This window comes from Phanerochaete carnosa (genome assembly GCF_000300595.1).
Source record: "Phanerochaete carnosa HHB-10118-sp unplaced genomic scaffold PHACAscaffold_13, whole genome shotgun sequence".
NCBI lineage: Eukaryota > Fungi > Basidiomycota > Agaricomycetes > Polyporales > Phanerochaetaceae > Phanerochaete > Phanerochaete carnosa.
In genome coordinates, this window is record NW_006767640.1 from 276,390 (window position 1) to 292,382 (window position 15,993).

Genomic DNA, 15,993 nt, shown 5'->3' on the forward strand with positions numbered 1-15,993 from the left:
AGAACAGGATCCGTCAGCACCAAAGCCGCTGAACCAACTGCTTGTCAGCGTGTTCCGTCCTTAGAAAGGCGGGCATCCACGGGTTTCGCATGCAGGATATGACAGGACGCTGGCTGACTGGGTCAGAGTACGGACAATGTAAGCAAAGGGGCGCGTCAACGTCAGGCGGTCCGGTGGCTGCTTCTCCTGAGCAGTAGCGCTTACCTGATCCCGTTGATGCGCGCCTTTGATGCGCCCCTGCGTGATACTCGGTGCTAGATTAGGTTACCGCAGCTCGATCCTGTCTTGGACTCAACTTTAGTCGGTAAGCGAATGCTTAATTGCAGAATACATAAGTAGTTGACAGATACGACGAATACAGCGATATGGACTACTGTCCCCCCGAGCTGGTGCTCAACATCGCAAGCTACGCTTGCGTCGACGGTGGAAAAACAGGGTGCTCGCTCTCGCTCGTTTCCCGCTACATACGAGGTGCTACTGCTCGCGCCCGCTATCAGTCAGTCGCGCTCTTTGACCCTGATGGCCTTCTCTCGTTCGCAAACCTCGTCACAGAGCGCCATGTTGAGGTTCCACCTCTTCATCTTTTCGTCTCGCTCGAGGATTTCAATTTCAAGGAGCAAGATGGCGGAGGAAGGGCCGAAAATGCACTGGCGTTGGTCCTGTTGCATGTCTCGCCGACTCTGCGAGCCCTCACTATACACTGTATTAACGCCAACACAGTGGCCTTAACTCTTGCTAAGCAGAGCATCGCCTTCCTCGAGCTCACAGACCTCTCAATTTCCGACTTCTTTCTGCCCAGCTCCATCTCGATCATTAAAGGACGCTTCCCGTCTCTCCGTAGGCTTCACGTCTCCCACGACACAATGAGGTTTAAGAGTGTCAAGTTCTTTGAAGCACTTGCGTCAACTCTGCCAACGATCACGCACCTCAGGTTCGCTTGGTACGACCAGGACGGGGACTTCGCGGCGCTGCTATGCGAGATCTTGCGAGATCCTGCATCCGAGGATAATAATCAAGAAACAGGACTACAATACGTGTTCCCGCCATGGTCAGACATAGCTATTGAAGCCCGGAAGGTCGCGGAGACGCTGGAAAAGCTGAAGGTCATCATTGTGCAACTCGCGATGCTGACACCAGATACGCTGGCTGCTCCAGGGGTCACTCATGAAGCAATGGAGACCAGCTTGGAGAACGTTGCCAGAGAGGACAGAAGTGGCCTTGGAAGAGGCCAATTCATCCTCTTACCGGCATCACCGGAGGCGAGAAACTACTATACGGTGCAGGAAGCGAAGAAGGACTGGCTGGATCTAGTTGGCGGGGGAGATGGTCCTTGGTCTCTTCCAGAGACCTCTGGAGATGTTAGGAGCGCTCTGCATATTTGATGTAGGATGTAAACATCGCACAATCTGTAGAAAGTAAGATATTTGGGTGGTAGTGGTTGCGAACCAGTCGCGTCCTTGTGCTCGACGCGTTTGGCCCCCGCACGCGGGATGCCGTTCTCTGCGTTCCTATCACGCGCCGCGTGGAGCACCTCGACCATTCCCACTGTCCTTGACGATGCGAATCCGTTTTGTCTCAACGCTCGTCTTCTACGTTGAGCTGTTCGCCGTCGACAGACAATGCCCAAGATGCTCGCGTTGAGCTCGTTGCTGCTGCTTCTCGGCGCAGCCGCCTCTTCGAGCGCTCTCACACCCGCCGACACCAAGCTCGTCAACATCCTCGGTGCCCAGGGCATCAACCTCCTGAAGCTCTCTCGCGCGCACACCCGCACCCACGCACGCCGCGACCAGGTTCCGCTCGCGGTTCAGCCTGCCGAATTCGAGCCGCATTGGTTCAGGCAGCCCTTGAACCACTTCTCCAACAACTCGGAGACGTGGCTGCAGCGGTACTGGATCAACACGCGTCACTATAAGCCGGGGACACACGCTCCCGTTATCGTTATTGACGGAGGCGAGACGAGCGGAGAGAACCGCTTGCCATTCCTCGACACTGGCATAGCGGACATCCTGCCCAAAGAGATTGGAGGGATTGGTGTCATTCTGGAACATAGGTACGCGACACGCCGAGTCATGCTACTTGTGATAGATGCTAACCTTAATACACGCGTAGGTACTATGGTACGTTGAATCTTGATACTGAAGGACGCGTTTTGAAACTGACAAACCGAAGGCGAATCTCTACCCGTTCAGAACTTTACTACCGACTCCCTTCGGTGCGCAGCTAAATTCGTTCAGGCCGCGTGCTTGCTCACAAGAACAAACAGGTTCCTTAACAACGACCAAGCGGCAGCAGACTCGGCCAACTTCATGGCGAACGTCAAGTTTCCTGGCGTAGACGAAGACATTACTTCACCAGGCAATCCCTGGATCTACTACGGAGTACGTCTATATGCATCTTATCTACAGTGAGGACCTACGCTCTGACTCTCCATACCTCAGGGCTCTTATGCAGGGGCCCGTTCAGCCCATATGAAGATGCTTTACCCAGAGCTCGTCTATGGCGCGATTGCCTCAAGCGGTATGCGCATGTTTTCTCCCTTCACACCTGCTCTTATGTTGCTTGTTCTTGGTAACTATCAGCCGTGACGCACGCAAGCCTCGAGAACTGGGAATACATGGAGATCGTCCGCGATGCTGCGGACCCGAAGTGCTCCCAGCACCTCGAGAACGCAATTGAGACCATCGACTCGATCCTCACGCGTGGCGATGACACGATCAGCAAGGTCATGAAGAACAGGCTTAAGGCGCTGTTCGGTCTGCAAGACTTGGAGCATGATGAGGATTTCGTCGCGCTGATTGAGGTAAGGACAGTTTGGCCATGAATCGACGAACCAATTGTGCTCACTCTCCCTGCTGCACAACAGTCGCCGCTTGGATACTGGCAAGCAAAGAACTGGGATCCTGCAGTCGGGAGCACAAAGTTCGATGAGTTTTGCAAATCTCTTGACAAGCCTATCGTGCCCCACGTGACATTCCGCAATCTACTCGCAATCAACGAGACTCTCCACTTTAACGAGACCGAACAAATTGTAACCTTTCAGGAAGGGTTTCAGGTCGCCTTCGCGATGCTTAACTATGCGGAGTATATCAGAACTGCGAGCATCATTTTATGATATCTCTTTGATTATGAGACTAACGCCCGTATGAGCAGAATTTTGTCTCGCTTTGCCCTGTTGAAGCTGGCGCAACGATTGAAGAGGTGGGTCGATCAAATTGTACGCATGGTTTTCCATGGTTAAACGCGTTTAATAGTGCTTTGGCACGTATGACAACTCGGCATATGAAGGAACATCGCTGGAGGATACCTGGAGACTCTGGCTCTTTCAGGTCTGCACCGAGTGGGGGTACTTCTCTGTACGTTGTACGCTCAGCACTCGGGACGCCTCAAGCTAATCAAACTCGCTACAGACTGCGCCGCCAGTTGGCTACCCTCGCATCGTTTCAAGCTTGTTGACCCTGGAATATGAATCCAAAATTTGCGAACAGGCGTTCCGCCCTGGCAAGCACTTCCACGTGCCCAAGTTGCCGAATATCACAGTCGTGAATGTGCTCGGCGACTTTGGCATTGCAGATGATAGGCTTGCGTTCATCGACGGCGATGGTGTGCTCCGACTTATGCCTCACCTAGAGATATTGCTGAGACGTGATACGAACAGTTGACCCTTGGAAGCCCTGCACTCCGCACAGCATGTATGCTGCCCCGCGCAAAGATACTATCCTCCGTCCCTTCAAGCTCATACCCGGTGAGCCCCGATTCTCGTCTTTATCGCTTCGTCCCTCCTGATTGTAATCGAATTTGCCACAGAGGGCGTGCATCATTACGACGAGAATGGCCTGCAGCACCGCGAAGATGAGCCGCTGCACATCCAAAAGATTCATCGCGAAATTGTGGAATTTGTGAAGGCCTGGCTCAAGGACTGGAAGCCGCCCAAGAAGGACTGACATACTCACAAACTGCTATGTCCGGATGTATAGCGTTGGCAATCACAGGAACAATTGAGTTTGAGTTGACCCGAGACCAGGAACACCGCGTGTTTAGATTCGTTCGAAGAGCAAAGCATTTACACAACATGAAGAAAAGGGTCGTGATCATACTGTGGGCCTTAACTACTAACGCGGCACTGGTATTGCATTCAATTTTGAATCTCGGCGACTGACCACGGACCACAGCCACCGATGACTAAGTCTAGCCAGTCATCCTTCGCCTCCTCTAGCGTATACACCTTGCTATCTGGTAAGACAAACAGCCTGCCATCACCTGTTCCTCTTTCATTGTCACTAGCAATCAAGTCCAGCCCGCCTATCATCCAGCCATGGAGAACATCGCCCGTACCACCCCATGCATCACCGTCCAGGAGGCGAGGTTGAACAATCACGTCCTTCAGGTGTTGAAGCGCAGCGGCGACGTCCTGGGCTCTCTCCTCCTCCTTTGATCCTGTTCCAAACACCCTTTCTCTCGGATCGTAGTCCCAGGGCGGACTCGCGGGAACGGGGACCTTCAGCAGCACCCGCAACAAGGGCGGCAAACTTTCGTCTTGCGAGACGCCCGTCATCCTGAGGTGCGTGATAGACGGGAAAGACGACGCTATCGATTCCCAGAAGCTGAGGCCGTTAACGTTCAGCAGCGACGATGCGTGGAGTCGGCGGAGGGCTGGGAACGCGCGAGGGATTGATGGCCTCAGTAGCATCTCGAAGGGAAGTCCGAGGCTTCGGAGGACGGGGAAGGTAATGCGTTCGCAGACGGCGGCGAGAGCTCCGTCTGCACGCCAGGCGTCATGTATGACAAGTGTCTGGATGGTTGGTGCCAGTCGTATGAGGGTTGTCATCAGGAGCTCTCTCATTGTATCCAGTCTCTTCCGAGATACCTCCCGGGTCAAGATCGTTACCGAGACAAAGAGGTGGTAGATGTTGGCCGGGGAAGGGATCGTGTTTTGGATGAGGCGAGCGAACGAGATGAGGCTCTGCTCGCTGATGATGGCGATGGACTGGTAGCGGAAACGTTTGGTAGCGTCTCGCACGTAGCGCGACACCAGAGAGAGCGAGCAGCCCGTCTTCCCGCCATCAGTGCAGGCCAAGCTCGCGAACCTGAGCCATAGCTCTACCGGACAGTGATCCATCACAGTGGGTGTTGATGGAACCTAAGGTGTTAGTCACATATGTGCATTATCCTTATATATGCTATGAGATCACTGAGCGCTGACCCTGTACGTGGAAATGTCGGACCCGTGGGCATCGTGAGAGAAAGATCATGACGCGTTGGACAGCTCTTCCGGCGGATTTTATGTTGCCTGTGGAAAGTGACGTTGGTGCTGCGTGAACAGATTGTTACAGTAAGCTTGTTCAGATGGTTATGTTGGGCTACCGGAAGCTCGCATTCAAGATACTTCCTTATCATGACCAGTTATGATTCTCTATGGTGCAAATATTTTACCCGATATTTCGGTCAGCAGAAGTATACAAGCAATGATTTAACTTATCTAGCTCGCGAATGTAAACTGTTCATAAAGTGCTACGCCAGCCAGCTGTTGCCCAGCAAGAGTCCCCGTGATTTGTCCAATCCATCGCGTCGATTCACCCTGCGTAGTGAGAATTATGTCTCCGTTCAGCGCCTGTGCATCTAGCGTCCCTTGCCCCGGAATATCGAGGCTAACTGTGAAACCGTCCGGAAGACCCGTCTGTGTCGTCGGTGGGTACGTGTCGTCTCCGCCTACCGGGCGCACCCGCAGCCCAGAGCACGTCGCGGCGACGATCTGCCCATTCTGGGAGACGTACGCGCTGACGCCCTCTGCTCCGTCCGTGCCGACAAAGTCGAACCAGACGACAGAGTACTCGCCGAGGCGAGCATGACCCCAGTACCACGAGTTTAGAAGGGTATCCCACGGCTTGTCACCCCAGTTCTGTCGAACGGTAGGTCAGAAGACGTTATTATTAAAGGCACAATACGCTAACCTTGTCGTGATAGCCAATACCCCCTGTGAACGAGACCGCCTCTCCGTTGGCATTCAAGTTGACTGTGGCGTCGGCATCTGGGACGGCGTTCGCCCATCCAAGACCGGGTGCCAATTCGAACGACTGCCCTGAGGGATTGCTCGCCGGCCCACAGGGGTAGTGTGCGAGGGCAATCTGCAACAGCAGAGACGTTAGACAACGATACAGCATTCGTTAAGGAGTGACATACTGATGAGAAGGACATGGTCCCGGTTATGCCAGCATCTGGCGCGTTGAAGGTAATCATGTATTGAGACATGTCCGACGAGCCTGTCCAACTGGCTTCGCTGCCGTCGAGTGTCCCAGAGCTCCCGTCGCCCACTGTCGTGACCGTCAAGCTGTCTGCTCCGATAGCCGTCACGAACGAGTTGTTTGGTGTTGTAATGAAGACCTCGACATAGTCTGCAGTGCCGAGGTCGGCTGCACCGGGAAAGAGGGCTCCGGGGTCAGCAGTAAAGAAGACCGCAACAACAGAGTAAGACAGGTCTGACGAGACGGCGTCGAAGTACCAGAGGTCGAAGGTGGTGCTGTTCAAGTTGGTGATCTTTGGCCCGTCAAAGCCTGAGCTGGATGCGGCGAACTGCACCGTGCTCGCGGTATTCGACGTCTGTCCGGAGACGATGATCGTCGAGTCGCGCTTGGCGACGGCAGCAAGACAGCATAGTGCAAGAGATGCGATGGGCAGGAACCCCTTCAGGAACGAATGCATGCCTGGCACGGTCTGGCTGGCCTGTGGACGTTCGGAGAGTCAGCCGTTCACTTTATACTTCTCCGTTAAATTAATATATCTACATTTCCATCTCAAATTGCCGAAGGCAGCGAATCGGGACCCATTTAGACCCTGACGGCTGTGCACGACCCTGTGAAGTTCTCGGCCAAGCTTCGGACGCGCGCCGCGCATTGGTCGTGGGTCGCGTTCTATCACGTGGTCCACAGCACTACAAGCGCTGCCTTTTCTTCTCGGCTCTCACACGTTGAACGTTGAACTCTGTTGCTAACGTCGACGTGGAGGCTGCTCCCTACGGGCGTAAAAAAGTCACTTTACCGACAAAATGTCTGCTACAGCGGGAAATGTGGAATGGTTCACTACCGTCTCAGCATATTCGCTGGGTTTTGTTAGTGGCATTGGAGTCATTGCCTATCTTTCGGCGAAGGCGTTCCTGCCAAAGAGGGCGACCTCCACGGACCGTTTCACATGGATCTGGCTCGTAAGCCATTGTCCTGCGCTTTTGGCCATTGCGGGTTCTAACATTGGTAGCAGACCTTTGACGCTTTAGTCCACTTTTCTTTCGAAGCCGTCTTCCTCTATTACTCGGTTTTCGGCAAGCAGATTGCCACCAGCGATGGCATTCTTCCCGAGATGGGTGCGAGCAGCATGTTTGATCGGAGGAACTGTTTGCTCAGTCTGCTTGGCAGTCAGGGAATACGCACGGGCTGACTTGCGTTGGGCCGTTGCTGATCCCACCGTGTAAGTCGCGCCTTGTTCGCGTCGAGCCACCGTGCCTGATGGTATGCTGCAGCGTCTCCCTGGAAATTCTCACCGTACTCGGTGCGGGACCCATGGCCGTGTACATCCTGAAGCAGCTCGCTGCGGATGATCTTGCTCGGCACTATTGGATTGTTGTGTTGTGCACAGCTGAACTCTACGGAGGGTAAGCCTTGTTCTCTCAATAGATTTGCCGGCCCGCTGATAGACTTCCAGATGGATGACATTCTGCCCTGAATGGCTAACGGGCAGCCCCAGCCTCGTTACCTCGAACCCGCTCTATCTATGGGTGTACCTCACGGTGCGTGCGCCCCTTGTGCCTAACCGTACGCTTTCCAATTAACAAGCTGATCCGCCTCCTATCCGTGTCTCCAGTTCATGAACGTGATGTAAGAGTCCCGTCATCGCTTGTTTTGTAGAATGCTGATGAATCCATCTGTAGCTGGGTCGTCATCCCACTTGGCCTCATGGTCGACTCGTATAAACACATTGCGGGCGCCCTTCGGACTGCCCAGGCCGTCAAACGGTCTGTCAAGTCAGAGTAAACCAACTCACCGCCTACTCGGCGCGCCGTGCTTGCTTCTCGACAGACTCGACACAATCATCATTTCACCGCGCCTAAGTATCTCCTGACCATGTTGACTGAGCAGATAATTGATCACAGCTCCCGAGAGCTCGAGTATGAGGCCCTTCGGGAGTCGATAAATAGCCACCTAGTGATGGAACATTTTGCAGCAATCTCGCGTATCAGAGTTTGAATTGAAGTCTACTAGTGCTGCGCCGGGTCCGCGCTTCTGTGCTGCCGCCGGATACACCTAAATAAAACATGATTTTCTCCGTTTGCTACCGTTCTCTACCGTTCTCGCGGGCCAGGCCACACTTAACTAACGACCAATATATCTGCGGTAAGTGCATAGAGGTCTGAGAGCGTCATCATTTTCCCTACCTTTTTTGTTGCTAATATTGAAGCGAAGGGGAGAGTTCAAGCTAAGCTTAGGACGCCGACCGCGCCACCGTCATTTCCGAATTGAATAGAGAGAATCCGTCGGCTAACTTGTCGCTAGCCGTCTTGCAAATCGCGCTGGACTCTCGAATTGCTTATCCAGACAGAAAGAGCGGAAAATGATTTAAAATTGTTACGACGTCCGCAGGCCCTGCCGCGGCGGCTCATCCTGATCAGTAGCCCCTTAAAGCAAGCCGATAGAAGAGCTTGTCCATAGGTATCACTGCAACTATTCAACTGGTTTGGCCTGAAAAATTTCCAGTGATGAACCTGCGAAAGATTAAAAATCTCGGCGACTGTGCTTGTAGTTCTCCCGGAATGGCGTTCGCGGGATCTGTCATGTAGGGAGTAGTCGACGCGGCCAAAGATCTCTTGAAAAGGGTCACGACGTTCATAGTAGCGCGAGACTAATTGGAAGCAGATGTATGCCTTGGAGCGGCGCAAGGAGTCTATGGTTCAACGGAATCCTTATCTACTACTCATCCTCCCCAGTGCACGCGATAACCGGCGGAGAACTTCGGGTGAGCGATGCTGTGCGTTCTACAGAAGTGCGCCTGAAGGATCGGATTCGCAGCTGGCTTGCTATCGGTGCAAGGCTGTCAAGTATTGTCTACCTGAGAGGCTCAAACTATGGCCCCATCGCAAAGCTTCTCGTCGCAAAACAACTCAATTTGAAGGAGCTCGATCCCGGCACACAAGCAAGCGCTCAGCTGAAATATTCTTCAATAGATAGTCGGTTACATAGCAGATACAGTGATCTGCCGGTGCACAACGCTGGGTTCGAGACCAGTCACGGGTCACGGATCACCTGAGCGTTATGAAAATCAGTGTGACAATGCTACGCGGCAGCGCGCGACGCGACTTGAACTCGTCCTCTGTCCTTGTGACTGCCACTAATTCTTTGGCATTATCTTCGATCTCTGAATGGTTATCACTCGAACCAAACCAGGAGCAAATTATGATCAAATATTGCTGGATGATACGAGAGAGGAACGGGATCGCATCGTACCTATTGTGAAAGCCAGAACGGGACCAGGCTTAGGATTTCGCATCAAAGGCACGACCGGTATCGAGCCGATATGCACATTCATTGCATCTCAGAGGTATGTCACGCACTTTGTAGCGGTATCCAACTCATGCCCTGTGCAGGCTTGGCAACAACGACTTTAGCGAAGAAGCCGCGCGCAAGGCATCCTGTCTTCAGCCCAAGATCTTCAAGGAGACTCTGCAGACCATTCAGCTTGTGCTTACCTCGTATGAAGAGGAGAAACTCCGGGAGCAAGAGATATCTTATGATGCCCTCGTGACGCAACACAAGTTCAACCGTGGAGAGTTTATGGTCTCGTGTATGCGAAGAGCGGAGCGGGTGCTCTCTCAGAGCGGGAAGCTGGGGAGGAATTTAGTACTTCCGAACGACATGATTACTGTCGCCGTCTTTGTCTGGGTGTGTCGGCTACTCAAGGTGCGTATCAGGTCTCTGTCACCCTTCATCCTTCAATACGCACTCACTATCACTATAGAGACAGCGCAAAGTCAATCAGAATGCACTTATGGAGCAGTACGACATAGACCAAGACGAGATCTTTGAGATCTTTGAAGCATTAGAGAAATCGTGTCAGCGGCTCGCACAAGATATTGCTGCAGAAGTCCAGGCAATGAGAGATGGCCCAGCTGCTGACTCCGGAGCAATCAGTCCTGCCAAGCGATCCATCTCGCGCTCGCCCCATAAGCCCCTGCTGCGTAATCACTCTGCTACACCAGCCCAGACGCCCACTCAGAAGCGCAAGGCCAGGTTCGCAGCAGAGCAGCCGGAAGATGACGCGATGTTGGTCGATGAGACTCCGCTGAAGAAGCCACGGACGTCTCCTCGCAAATCGAAAGGTGATTTCGATCGGAACGCCTTCTCCGCATTTCAAGCTGCTCTTCGTACCCCCGGTCGTCCCGAGGGAGGCCTATCATCAACACTGCAAGCGTCATCGTCGCAGCTTACCCTGGACCTGCTCAATAGCGCCGCCGACGGAGGCAGCGATGAAGAAGCTGCCAGGACAGAAGATGACGCTCTGTCTGAACTCGTCGGCGTCTCAACGACGGATGTCGAGATGACAAATGGTGCCGAAACCGACGGGCCTTCAGCGGCCTCCGCGCGTTTCGCACCTATGACTCCCCGCCGCGTAGAACGTATACCCCGCCCTGTATTCCACGGCCATCCACAGACTCCTACGACACCACGCACGATGACTGCGGCCCCTCCGGGGAGGGCGTCACCGAAAAAGATGAAAGCGCATGAATACACCAAAGAAGAAGAACCACCAAGGAGGCATCGCCCAATTCTGCTCGGCCATTGGCAATGGTTCCGTCCAGATGCCAGAGCCGTGCTTACTGGGGCTTAGAAGATACGCTGACCATGGACCCGTGGAGGACTCGTTTTGGATAGCACGGTTCAAGCATTGCACTTTGGACAATATAGTGTAGATTCACGCCCTTCGCTCAGGTTTGCTTCCGTTCTCCACTCGAGCTCGTACGTAAGCGCTAGCTTGCCAAGATCGCGTTTCCATCCCGCCACCATGTCGATGAATGCCCCTGCAAGCACAGACGACCATGAGAGCGAGAAATTGCCTAATCTCAGAAAGATATATCTGCCTTTGGAAAGCCTATCGAGCGGCTGTGCTGTCCGCGCACAAGGACGAGACTGCTCATCTGAGAGGCGACTCTGTTCCCGATGTGGCGAGGTACGTCATGCTTCATCCCAGTTATGGCCGTGATGCGTCTCTGCTCTCCTCAGCGCATATATTGCTCGGAAAGATGTCAGTACCAAGACTGGCCGGAACATTAGCTAAGCTGCGGTAAGAATTTTTTCATACTCGACGGCTATGGCTGAGTCCCAAGCGCACTTTGCGCTTTAAAAAATAGGCAAGACCGAGCGAATTAGCTTGGAGTCCTTTTACCCCTTACTCGCAGCTATGGCAGATGCAGCACACGCGTATCTTCCTGTGCACTTCGCTTTGAGGTCTCGCGTGGTCAGCCCCATCAACATCCCGCCTGTTGTTACCCAATTGCCGGGCGGTATTTCCGCACAACTGCTTGAAGTCGACGATACTTCTCAAACAGATCCTACGGAACCCACGGAATGGGCTTCGCAAGCGTCGTCCTTAGCCGTTACCGCGAAGGCGTACCACCGCGTATATCGCGAGGGGCATCTTTTGTCTATCGTGACCGGACTCTGTGCGGCGCTCCTCTCAGAGATATACACCACGACATCGGGCTACTGTTCTCCGGATGTGCGCAAGCGGCTCAAGTATCGTTCATCTCCGCTCTCAGATTTCGACGTCGTCAGGGGCTCTGTGGTCGTGGACGCCTGCGATCGGTTCGCGTACAAGCGCCGCTCAGACGGATCTTACGTGCTCGGGCAAGACCCTGGCGAGCATTAATGGCTGTACTTCACCACAGCACGGGGCGAGGACGTCTATCTCGACGTCGGACTTTACACGTTCAACTTCTGCTCGATGGTCTCAAGTGCACCGTATGTGCCGCCCGGCTGGAGAGACATTGTGTTGGACACGGTCCCGGTCTTCTTCGTTGACCGCGAGTTCCGCGATGCGTCAGCGCCGCTACGTACCGAACACAAGCGCACTTCGGCACTGCGCGACTCTAGACCTCACCAGGTCGCGCTCGCCGCTGTTGACGGCCTGTGTATGGAGGAGCTCGAGCTCGTGGCGGGGTTCATAGAGACTGTTTCTGGACGAAGGATTCCGCAAGAAGAGGTGGGCGCAGCATGCACGGTGTTGATGGAAGCTTGCGAGATACTGCAATATGTCCTCGAGCATCGGCTATGGCGGGAGTACCCTAATACACCTGACAGATATCTCCACACTGATCCCGGGGAGTGGGACGGCTGGGAGGAAATTCCCGTGCCGAAGCGGAAGAAGAAGCGAAACAAGAGAGATCCTCGTCCTGGAGGAACCCCGTAATATCAAGAAGCTGTACGGCATCTGTACATTCTGCGATCTGAAAACTCTACTATACCACAATGTAGGCTTGATCAGAAGCAACGAAAGTGGTGGCCTGCGCATGCAGTTAGCCAACTGTGGCCGTCATCGGGAGTAATGCGTCCTTTTTCTTTTTAGCTGACAGTAGGGACACCTGTGGTATCAGCGCCAGCGAGCGCGCCACAGAGCTGGCGCAATGATGCCAGTCGCTCTCTCAGCCCGAGACCACCAGCCGTGCTAACAGAGAACTATCAACGCTCGTACGTTGAATGAACTGTAGTGCAAACAAGTGTTGTACATCTTGGACACGATTATGCGATAGTACTAGTACACATGGGTTAATTGATCACGGACCATTTTATCGAGCGAGCTGCGACTTCAGGCACCTCCGCGGCGAGGCTTCAGCTTCTTGATGATACTGTTGGACGCACGGATGGCGTAGCAGATAGAGGTCAAGGTCGGATTGGCTGCGAAGCCGGTTTCGATGACGCCGTTGCCTGAGACAGCATGAGTAACGGCCTCGAGCAGTGACGGCATTTGACGTACCGCCAACATAGAGATTGTGGAAGTGGTGGGATTTGCAGTGAGTGTCGGCCACAGTCTTCTTGGTGTCGAGCCTGCGCAGGCATCCTGCCGTCAGCTGGGGCCAAACAGTTTGGAGGTCATTACCACGCACCCTGCACGGACAGTCCCTGCGAGCCTGTTGCCGAGTGTCTACCTCTATAGGCTTCGTCTCATCTGGCCTGCTGCTTTCACAGGTCATCATTCAGGGCGACAACGCTCAGCAGTCTGTTTGGTCCCTTATCCCTGCAAACTAATGAGAAAGCTCCAATAGCTAGTTGTACCGGAAACATGGAGCCGCTGTACAATAGTCTGCCTGTGTCAGGCTCTTATCGTTGCTGCTACTCGAAGCCTGATGGGCTGCCCATGACTACTGGCAAAACATGACTCCCCTTCTGCAGCATTACAGCTGTTCAAGCACAAGGAGTGTTGGCGAATCAAGCCGCGCAGTGGTGACCGAAGGATGTGGGAAAGCTGTCTTATGTGATCATACTCACCCATATTGGGACCTAACGGATTGTAAAGCGATCCACAAACTCGTGCAGTCGCGGATGTCCTCAAGACGACAGTAGGGAGGCGTATAAAACAAGATTGATATTAGTATGTACTTTTTTCGTGTTTGCTAATGTTAGTGAGGCTGTGCACAGTTTGGCCTCACCCTGAATCACAAGCAAGTCCAAATGCAAACTGTCCTCGCAGAGTTGCCTCGAGCCGTCATTGGAAACATGTAGCAGCAAATCAAACGAGAACGCTTCGCAATGTCCATCAGAGACTTTCAAGGGGAAGTGAATCCAAAATCACTTAGGATCAAGAAAACATCACTGGAGCATGATTTCAATCCCGCTTGCCTCGACGCTTGCGAGGGCAGGTTATCTTTGTGGTTGGACGTTGTCTATTACACTCTTGTCAAAACGATATCCTGTTCAGCATCTTCAAACGTCGCTTTGAAACATTTCGATGGTGATTTCGCTCCTCCTTAAGGACCACTGAAACGACACTGGCGGTCCTCTCGGCACTACACCGTTTAAAAATGTGGACTTGCGGCTATTTTTCCTGTTCCTGCTGCTTCCACATCCTGTTGTTGCCTGTCAGCTAGTACACGATCTGGCACGCCACCACAACGCGCTCAAGATCAGATCTTGGTGCTCACACGCCCCTCTCGTCTTGAAGTAATTCCACACAACGATGGCAAGTAAACTCGCAGATATTCAAGACATCGTCGACAAGACCTTTGATTACGTTGTCGTCGGTTAGCAGCGAATACTCTGACATCATCTACGACAGCCGCTTACTGCTGATCGCTCAGGTGGCGGTGTGTGTCTCTTACTGAAAGTGTCACGGCTCGTGTCTCAACAAGTCTCACAGACTGCAGGCTGTGTCGTAGCAAGTCGCCTGGCTGAAGACCCGGATGTCACTGTCGCCGTCCTTGAAGCGGGCCCGCCGCAATTCGGCGACTCAATTATAGAAGACCCTGCTGCGTTTATGAAGCTCATGCTGGATCCCAAATATGATCATATGTATACTACTACCCCGCAGCTCCGGGCAGGAGATCAGCCAGTGTTATGGTCACGGTAAGCACATGGCTTATGAGTAATCATGAATATAGTACCCATCCTCGTGACTCAGTGGCCGAGGTCTAGGCGGGTCATCTCTGATCAACTGGATGGTATGGACCATCCCTCCACGCCAGGACATCGACAGTACGCTCCTCTGTCCGCGCTATACAGCTGACCGCTTACTTTTCACAATCTTTGTCTTGCATGCATCGGCAAATTGGGGAATGAAGGGTGGACATGGGAGCGCTTTCACAAATACCAGAAGAAAGTACAGAAGTGCGCCGTGCTTTAAGCTGTCTACATAACGCGACACCCGCTGATCGTGCGATGTAGCTTCTTTCCCCCACCGAAGAATGAGCTTTCGGAGTTCGAAACCTTTCATGACTCCGAATCTGTCGGTTATGACGGTATGGGCGTTACAGTGTGTTGTTGTGGCAGGGCTGAGTAGCAACAGGGCCCGTACCGCTCATCTTCTCTCGTGACAGTTCTGGTGCGGAAGCCCTCTGGCAAAAGGTAAGAATGGTTTATCCCTGATCTTGGTATTGAATTGATTTGTTGCAGAGCTTGGCGAAATACGGTGTTGAGGTCAATACTGCAAACGTGAGTGAACCTATAGTATCTCCTCAATCATATATCTGAAGGTCGGGATAGTTAGACGGAAATGTTAGCGCCTCTGATTTGTACCATTCTTCCTTGTTTAACGACGCTTTCAGGCCACAGGTACCTTCAAGACCGTCTCTAATATTAACCCAGAGACCCGCCAGCGCGCTCACTCTGCTACGGTGAGTGCGAAGCTCATTGTCTTCCGCCCAAGCTCATACCAACGACATGCCAGACCTACCTTATTCCCGCACTGACAGGCCAAACCTCGCAGTGCTCACTGATGCGTACGTTTACAAAATCGTAACCGATAGGAGTGATGGAGATGTCGCTGCATCTGGCGTCGAATTTGAGCACGGCGGACGTGTTTACACCGTTTTTGTCAAGGAGGTTGTGCTATCTGCCGGGTACGTCTCCCAGCAAGCTCTACAGCAGAATCGCGATGAACTGAAAATATTATTCAAGGGCGATCAAGTCACCTCATATCCTGGAACTCAGCGGAATCGGCGACCGTAAGATCCTGGAACCACTCGGGATCGAGGTCAAAATCGATTTACCCGGCGTCGGGGCCAACGTTCAGGATCATGTCTCGATGGGATTTAACAGATGGAGTAGATTCTTCCGATGTTGTTCAGTCGAACGTTACTGAGACTAACACGTCAGAGTTGAAAGAGGACCAGAATATCGTCACCAGCGGTATGCTTCAAGACCCAGCTCAGGCAGAGAAGCTGCGTATAGCCCTGTGAGCCTTGTTATATACCCAATGCCACATAGTCTGATGTCAAACAAATGTCAGCGGACTTCCGGATGCAGT

General features: G+C 53.1%; 9 protein-coding genes across 9 annotated transcripts; 6 read left to right on the forward strand and 3 right to left on the reverse strand.

Moving 5' to 3' along the window:
- Positions 1-359: 359 nt before the first annotated feature.
- PHACADRAFT_188658 (uncharacterized protein) lies at positions 360-1,436 on the forward strand. Its single transcript, XM_007401567.1, has one exon. It carries the CDS (start codon positions 366-368, stop codon positions 1,380-1,382), a length of 1,017 nt encoding a protein of 338 aa, XP_007401629.1. The 5' UTR covers positions 360-365; the 3' UTR covers positions 1,383-1,436.
- Positions 1,437-1,628: 192 nt separating this feature from the next.
- On the forward strand, positions 1,629-4,012 carry PHACADRAFT_265104 (uncharacterized protein; the record flags this gene model as incomplete). Its single annotated transcript, XM_007401568.1, is given in 12 exon segments — positions 1,629-2,054; positions 2,069-2,071; positions 2,169-2,212; positions 2,264-2,378; positions 2,439-2,517; positions 2,580-2,800; positions 2,864-3,094; positions 3,151-3,198; positions 3,252-3,353; positions 3,408-3,600; positions 3,656-3,742; positions 3,805-4,012. The coding sequence occupies 12 exon segments, from the start codon at positions 1,629-1,631 to the stop codon at positions 3,939-3,941; spliced, it is 1,686 nt and encodes a 561-aa protein (XP_007401630.1). The 3' UTR covers positions 3,942-4,012.
- Positions 4,013-4,888: 876 nt separating this feature from the next.
- PHACADRAFT_106063 (uncharacterized protein) lies at positions 4,889-5,116 on the reverse strand (the record flags this gene model as incomplete). Its single annotated transcript, XM_007401569.1, has 1 exon — positions 4,889-5,116. A coding segment is annotated over one exon (228 nt), but the record flags the coding sequence as incomplete, so codon positions are not given.
- Positions 5,117-5,400: 284 nt separating this feature from the next.
- PHACADRAFT_265107 (uncharacterized protein) lies at positions 5,401-6,705 on the reverse strand. The gene is made up of 3 exons (XM_007401570.1): positions 6,178-6,705; positions 5,949-6,122; positions 5,401-5,896 (listed from the first exon to the last, which is right to left on the reverse strand). The coding sequence occupies exons 1-3, from the start codon at positions 6,694-6,696 to the stop codon at positions 5,477-5,479; spliced, it is 1,113 nt and encodes a 370-aa protein (XP_007401632.1). The 5' UTR covers positions 6,697-6,705; the 3' UTR covers positions 5,401-5,476.
- Positions 6,706-6,999: 294 nt separating this feature from the next.
- On the forward strand, positions 7,000-8,318 carry PHACADRAFT_265108 (uncharacterized protein). Its single transcript, XM_007401571.1, has 7 exons — positions 7,000-7,195; positions 7,249-7,351; positions 7,404-7,455; positions 7,508-7,639; positions 7,690-7,774; positions 7,849-7,862; positions 7,916-8,318. The coding sequence occupies exons 1-7, from the start codon at positions 7,040-7,042 to the stop codon at positions 8,016-8,018; spliced, it is 645 nt and encodes a 214-aa protein (XP_007401633.1). The 5' UTR covers positions 7,000-7,039; the 3' UTR covers positions 8,019-8,318.
- Positions 8,319-9,338: 1,020 nt separating this feature from the next.
- PHACADRAFT_188663 (uncharacterized protein) lies at positions 9,339-11,093 on the forward strand. The gene is made up of 3 exons (XM_007401572.1): positions 9,339-9,579; positions 9,626-9,938; positions 9,997-11,093. Exons 1-3 carry the CDS (start codon positions 9,401-9,403, stop codon positions 10,864-10,866), a joined length of 1,362 nt encoding a protein of 453 aa, XP_007401634.1. The 5' UTR covers positions 9,339-9,400; the 3' UTR covers positions 10,867-11,093.
- Positions 11,094-11,436: 343 nt separating this feature from the next.
- On the forward strand, positions 11,437-12,444 carry PHACADRAFT_33165 (uncharacterized protein; the record flags this gene model as incomplete). The annotated part of the gene is made up of 3 exons (XM_007401473.1): positions 11,437-11,874; positions 11,924-11,996; positions 12,020-12,444. 3 exons carry the CDS (start codon positions 11,437-11,439, stop codon positions 12,442-12,444), a joined length of 936 nt encoding a protein of 311 aa, XP_007401535.1.
- Positions 12,445-12,840: 396 nt separating this feature from the next.
- PHACADRAFT_201285 (uncharacterized protein) lies at positions 12,841-13,225 on the reverse strand (the record flags this gene model as incomplete). Its single annotated transcript, XM_007401573.1, has 2 exons — positions 12,841-12,959; positions 13,009-13,225. 2 exons carry the CDS (start codon positions 13,223-13,225, stop codon positions 12,841-12,843), a joined length of 336 nt encoding a protein of 111 aa, XP_007401635.1.
- Positions 13,226-13,520: 295 nt separating this feature from the next.
- On the forward strand, positions 13,521-15,925 carry PHACADRAFT_214131 (uncharacterized protein; the record flags this gene model as incomplete). The annotated part of the gene is made up of 12 exons (XM_007401574.1): positions 13,521-14,272; positions 14,330-14,337; positions 14,389-14,594; positions 14,913-14,986; positions 15,034-15,092; positions 15,141-15,179; positions 15,231-15,242; positions 15,293-15,361; positions 15,415-15,452; positions 15,494-15,586; positions 15,645-15,790; positions 15,843-15,925. The coding sequence occupies exons 1-12, from the start codon at positions 14,209-14,211 to the stop codon at positions 15,923-15,925; spliced, it is 891 nt and encodes a 296-aa protein (XP_007401636.1). The 5' UTR covers positions 13,521-14,208.
- Between the last annotated feature and the right edge of the window lie 68 nt (positions 15,926-15,993).

Excerpts from the sequence above, each read along its gene's own strand:
- PHACADRAFT_265107 (XM_007401570.1), bottom strand. The coding sequence starts at position 6,696 with ATGCATTCGTTCCTGAAGGGGTTCCTGCCCATCGCATCTCTTGCACTA. Across the intron at positions 6,123-6,177 it reads GGACCATGTCCTTCTCATCA|ATTGCCCTCGCACACTACCC; the intron begins GTATGTCACTCC and ends CTGCTGTTGCAG. Across the intron at positions 5,897-5,948 it reads GTATTGGCTATCACGACAAG|AACTGGGGTGACAAGCCGTG; the intron begins GTTAGCGTATTG and ends ACCGTTCGACAG.
- PHACADRAFT_188663 (XM_007401572.1), top strand. The coding sequence starts at position 9,401 with ATGGTTATCACTCGAACCAAACCAGGAGCAAATTATGATCAAATATTG. Across the intron at positions 9,580-9,625 it reads ACATTCATTGCATCTCAGAG|GCTTGGCAACAACGACTTTA; the intron begins GTATGTCACGCA and ends TGCCCTGTGCAG. Across the intron at positions 9,939-9,996 it reads GGGTGTGTCGGCTACTCAAG|AGACAGCGCAAAGTCAATCA; the intron begins GTGCGTATCAGG and ends CTATCACTATAG.
- PHACADRAFT_265108 (XM_007401571.1), top strand. The coding sequence starts at position 7,040 with ATGTCTGCTACAGCGGGAAATGTGGAATGGTTCACTACCGTCTCAGCA. Across the intron at positions 7,196-7,248 it reads GTTTCACATGGATCTGGCTC|ACCTTTGACGCTTTAGTCCA; the intron begins GTAAGCCATTGT and ends CATTGGTAGCAG. Across the intron at positions 7,456-7,507 it reads GCCGTTGCTGATCCCACCGT|CGTCTCCCTGGAAATTCTCA; the intron begins GTAAGTCGCGCC and ends GGTATGCTGCAG.
- PHACADRAFT_188658 (XM_007401567.1), top strand. The coding sequence starts at position 366 with ATGGACTACTGTCCCCCCGAGCTGGTGCTCAACATCGCAAGCTACGCT.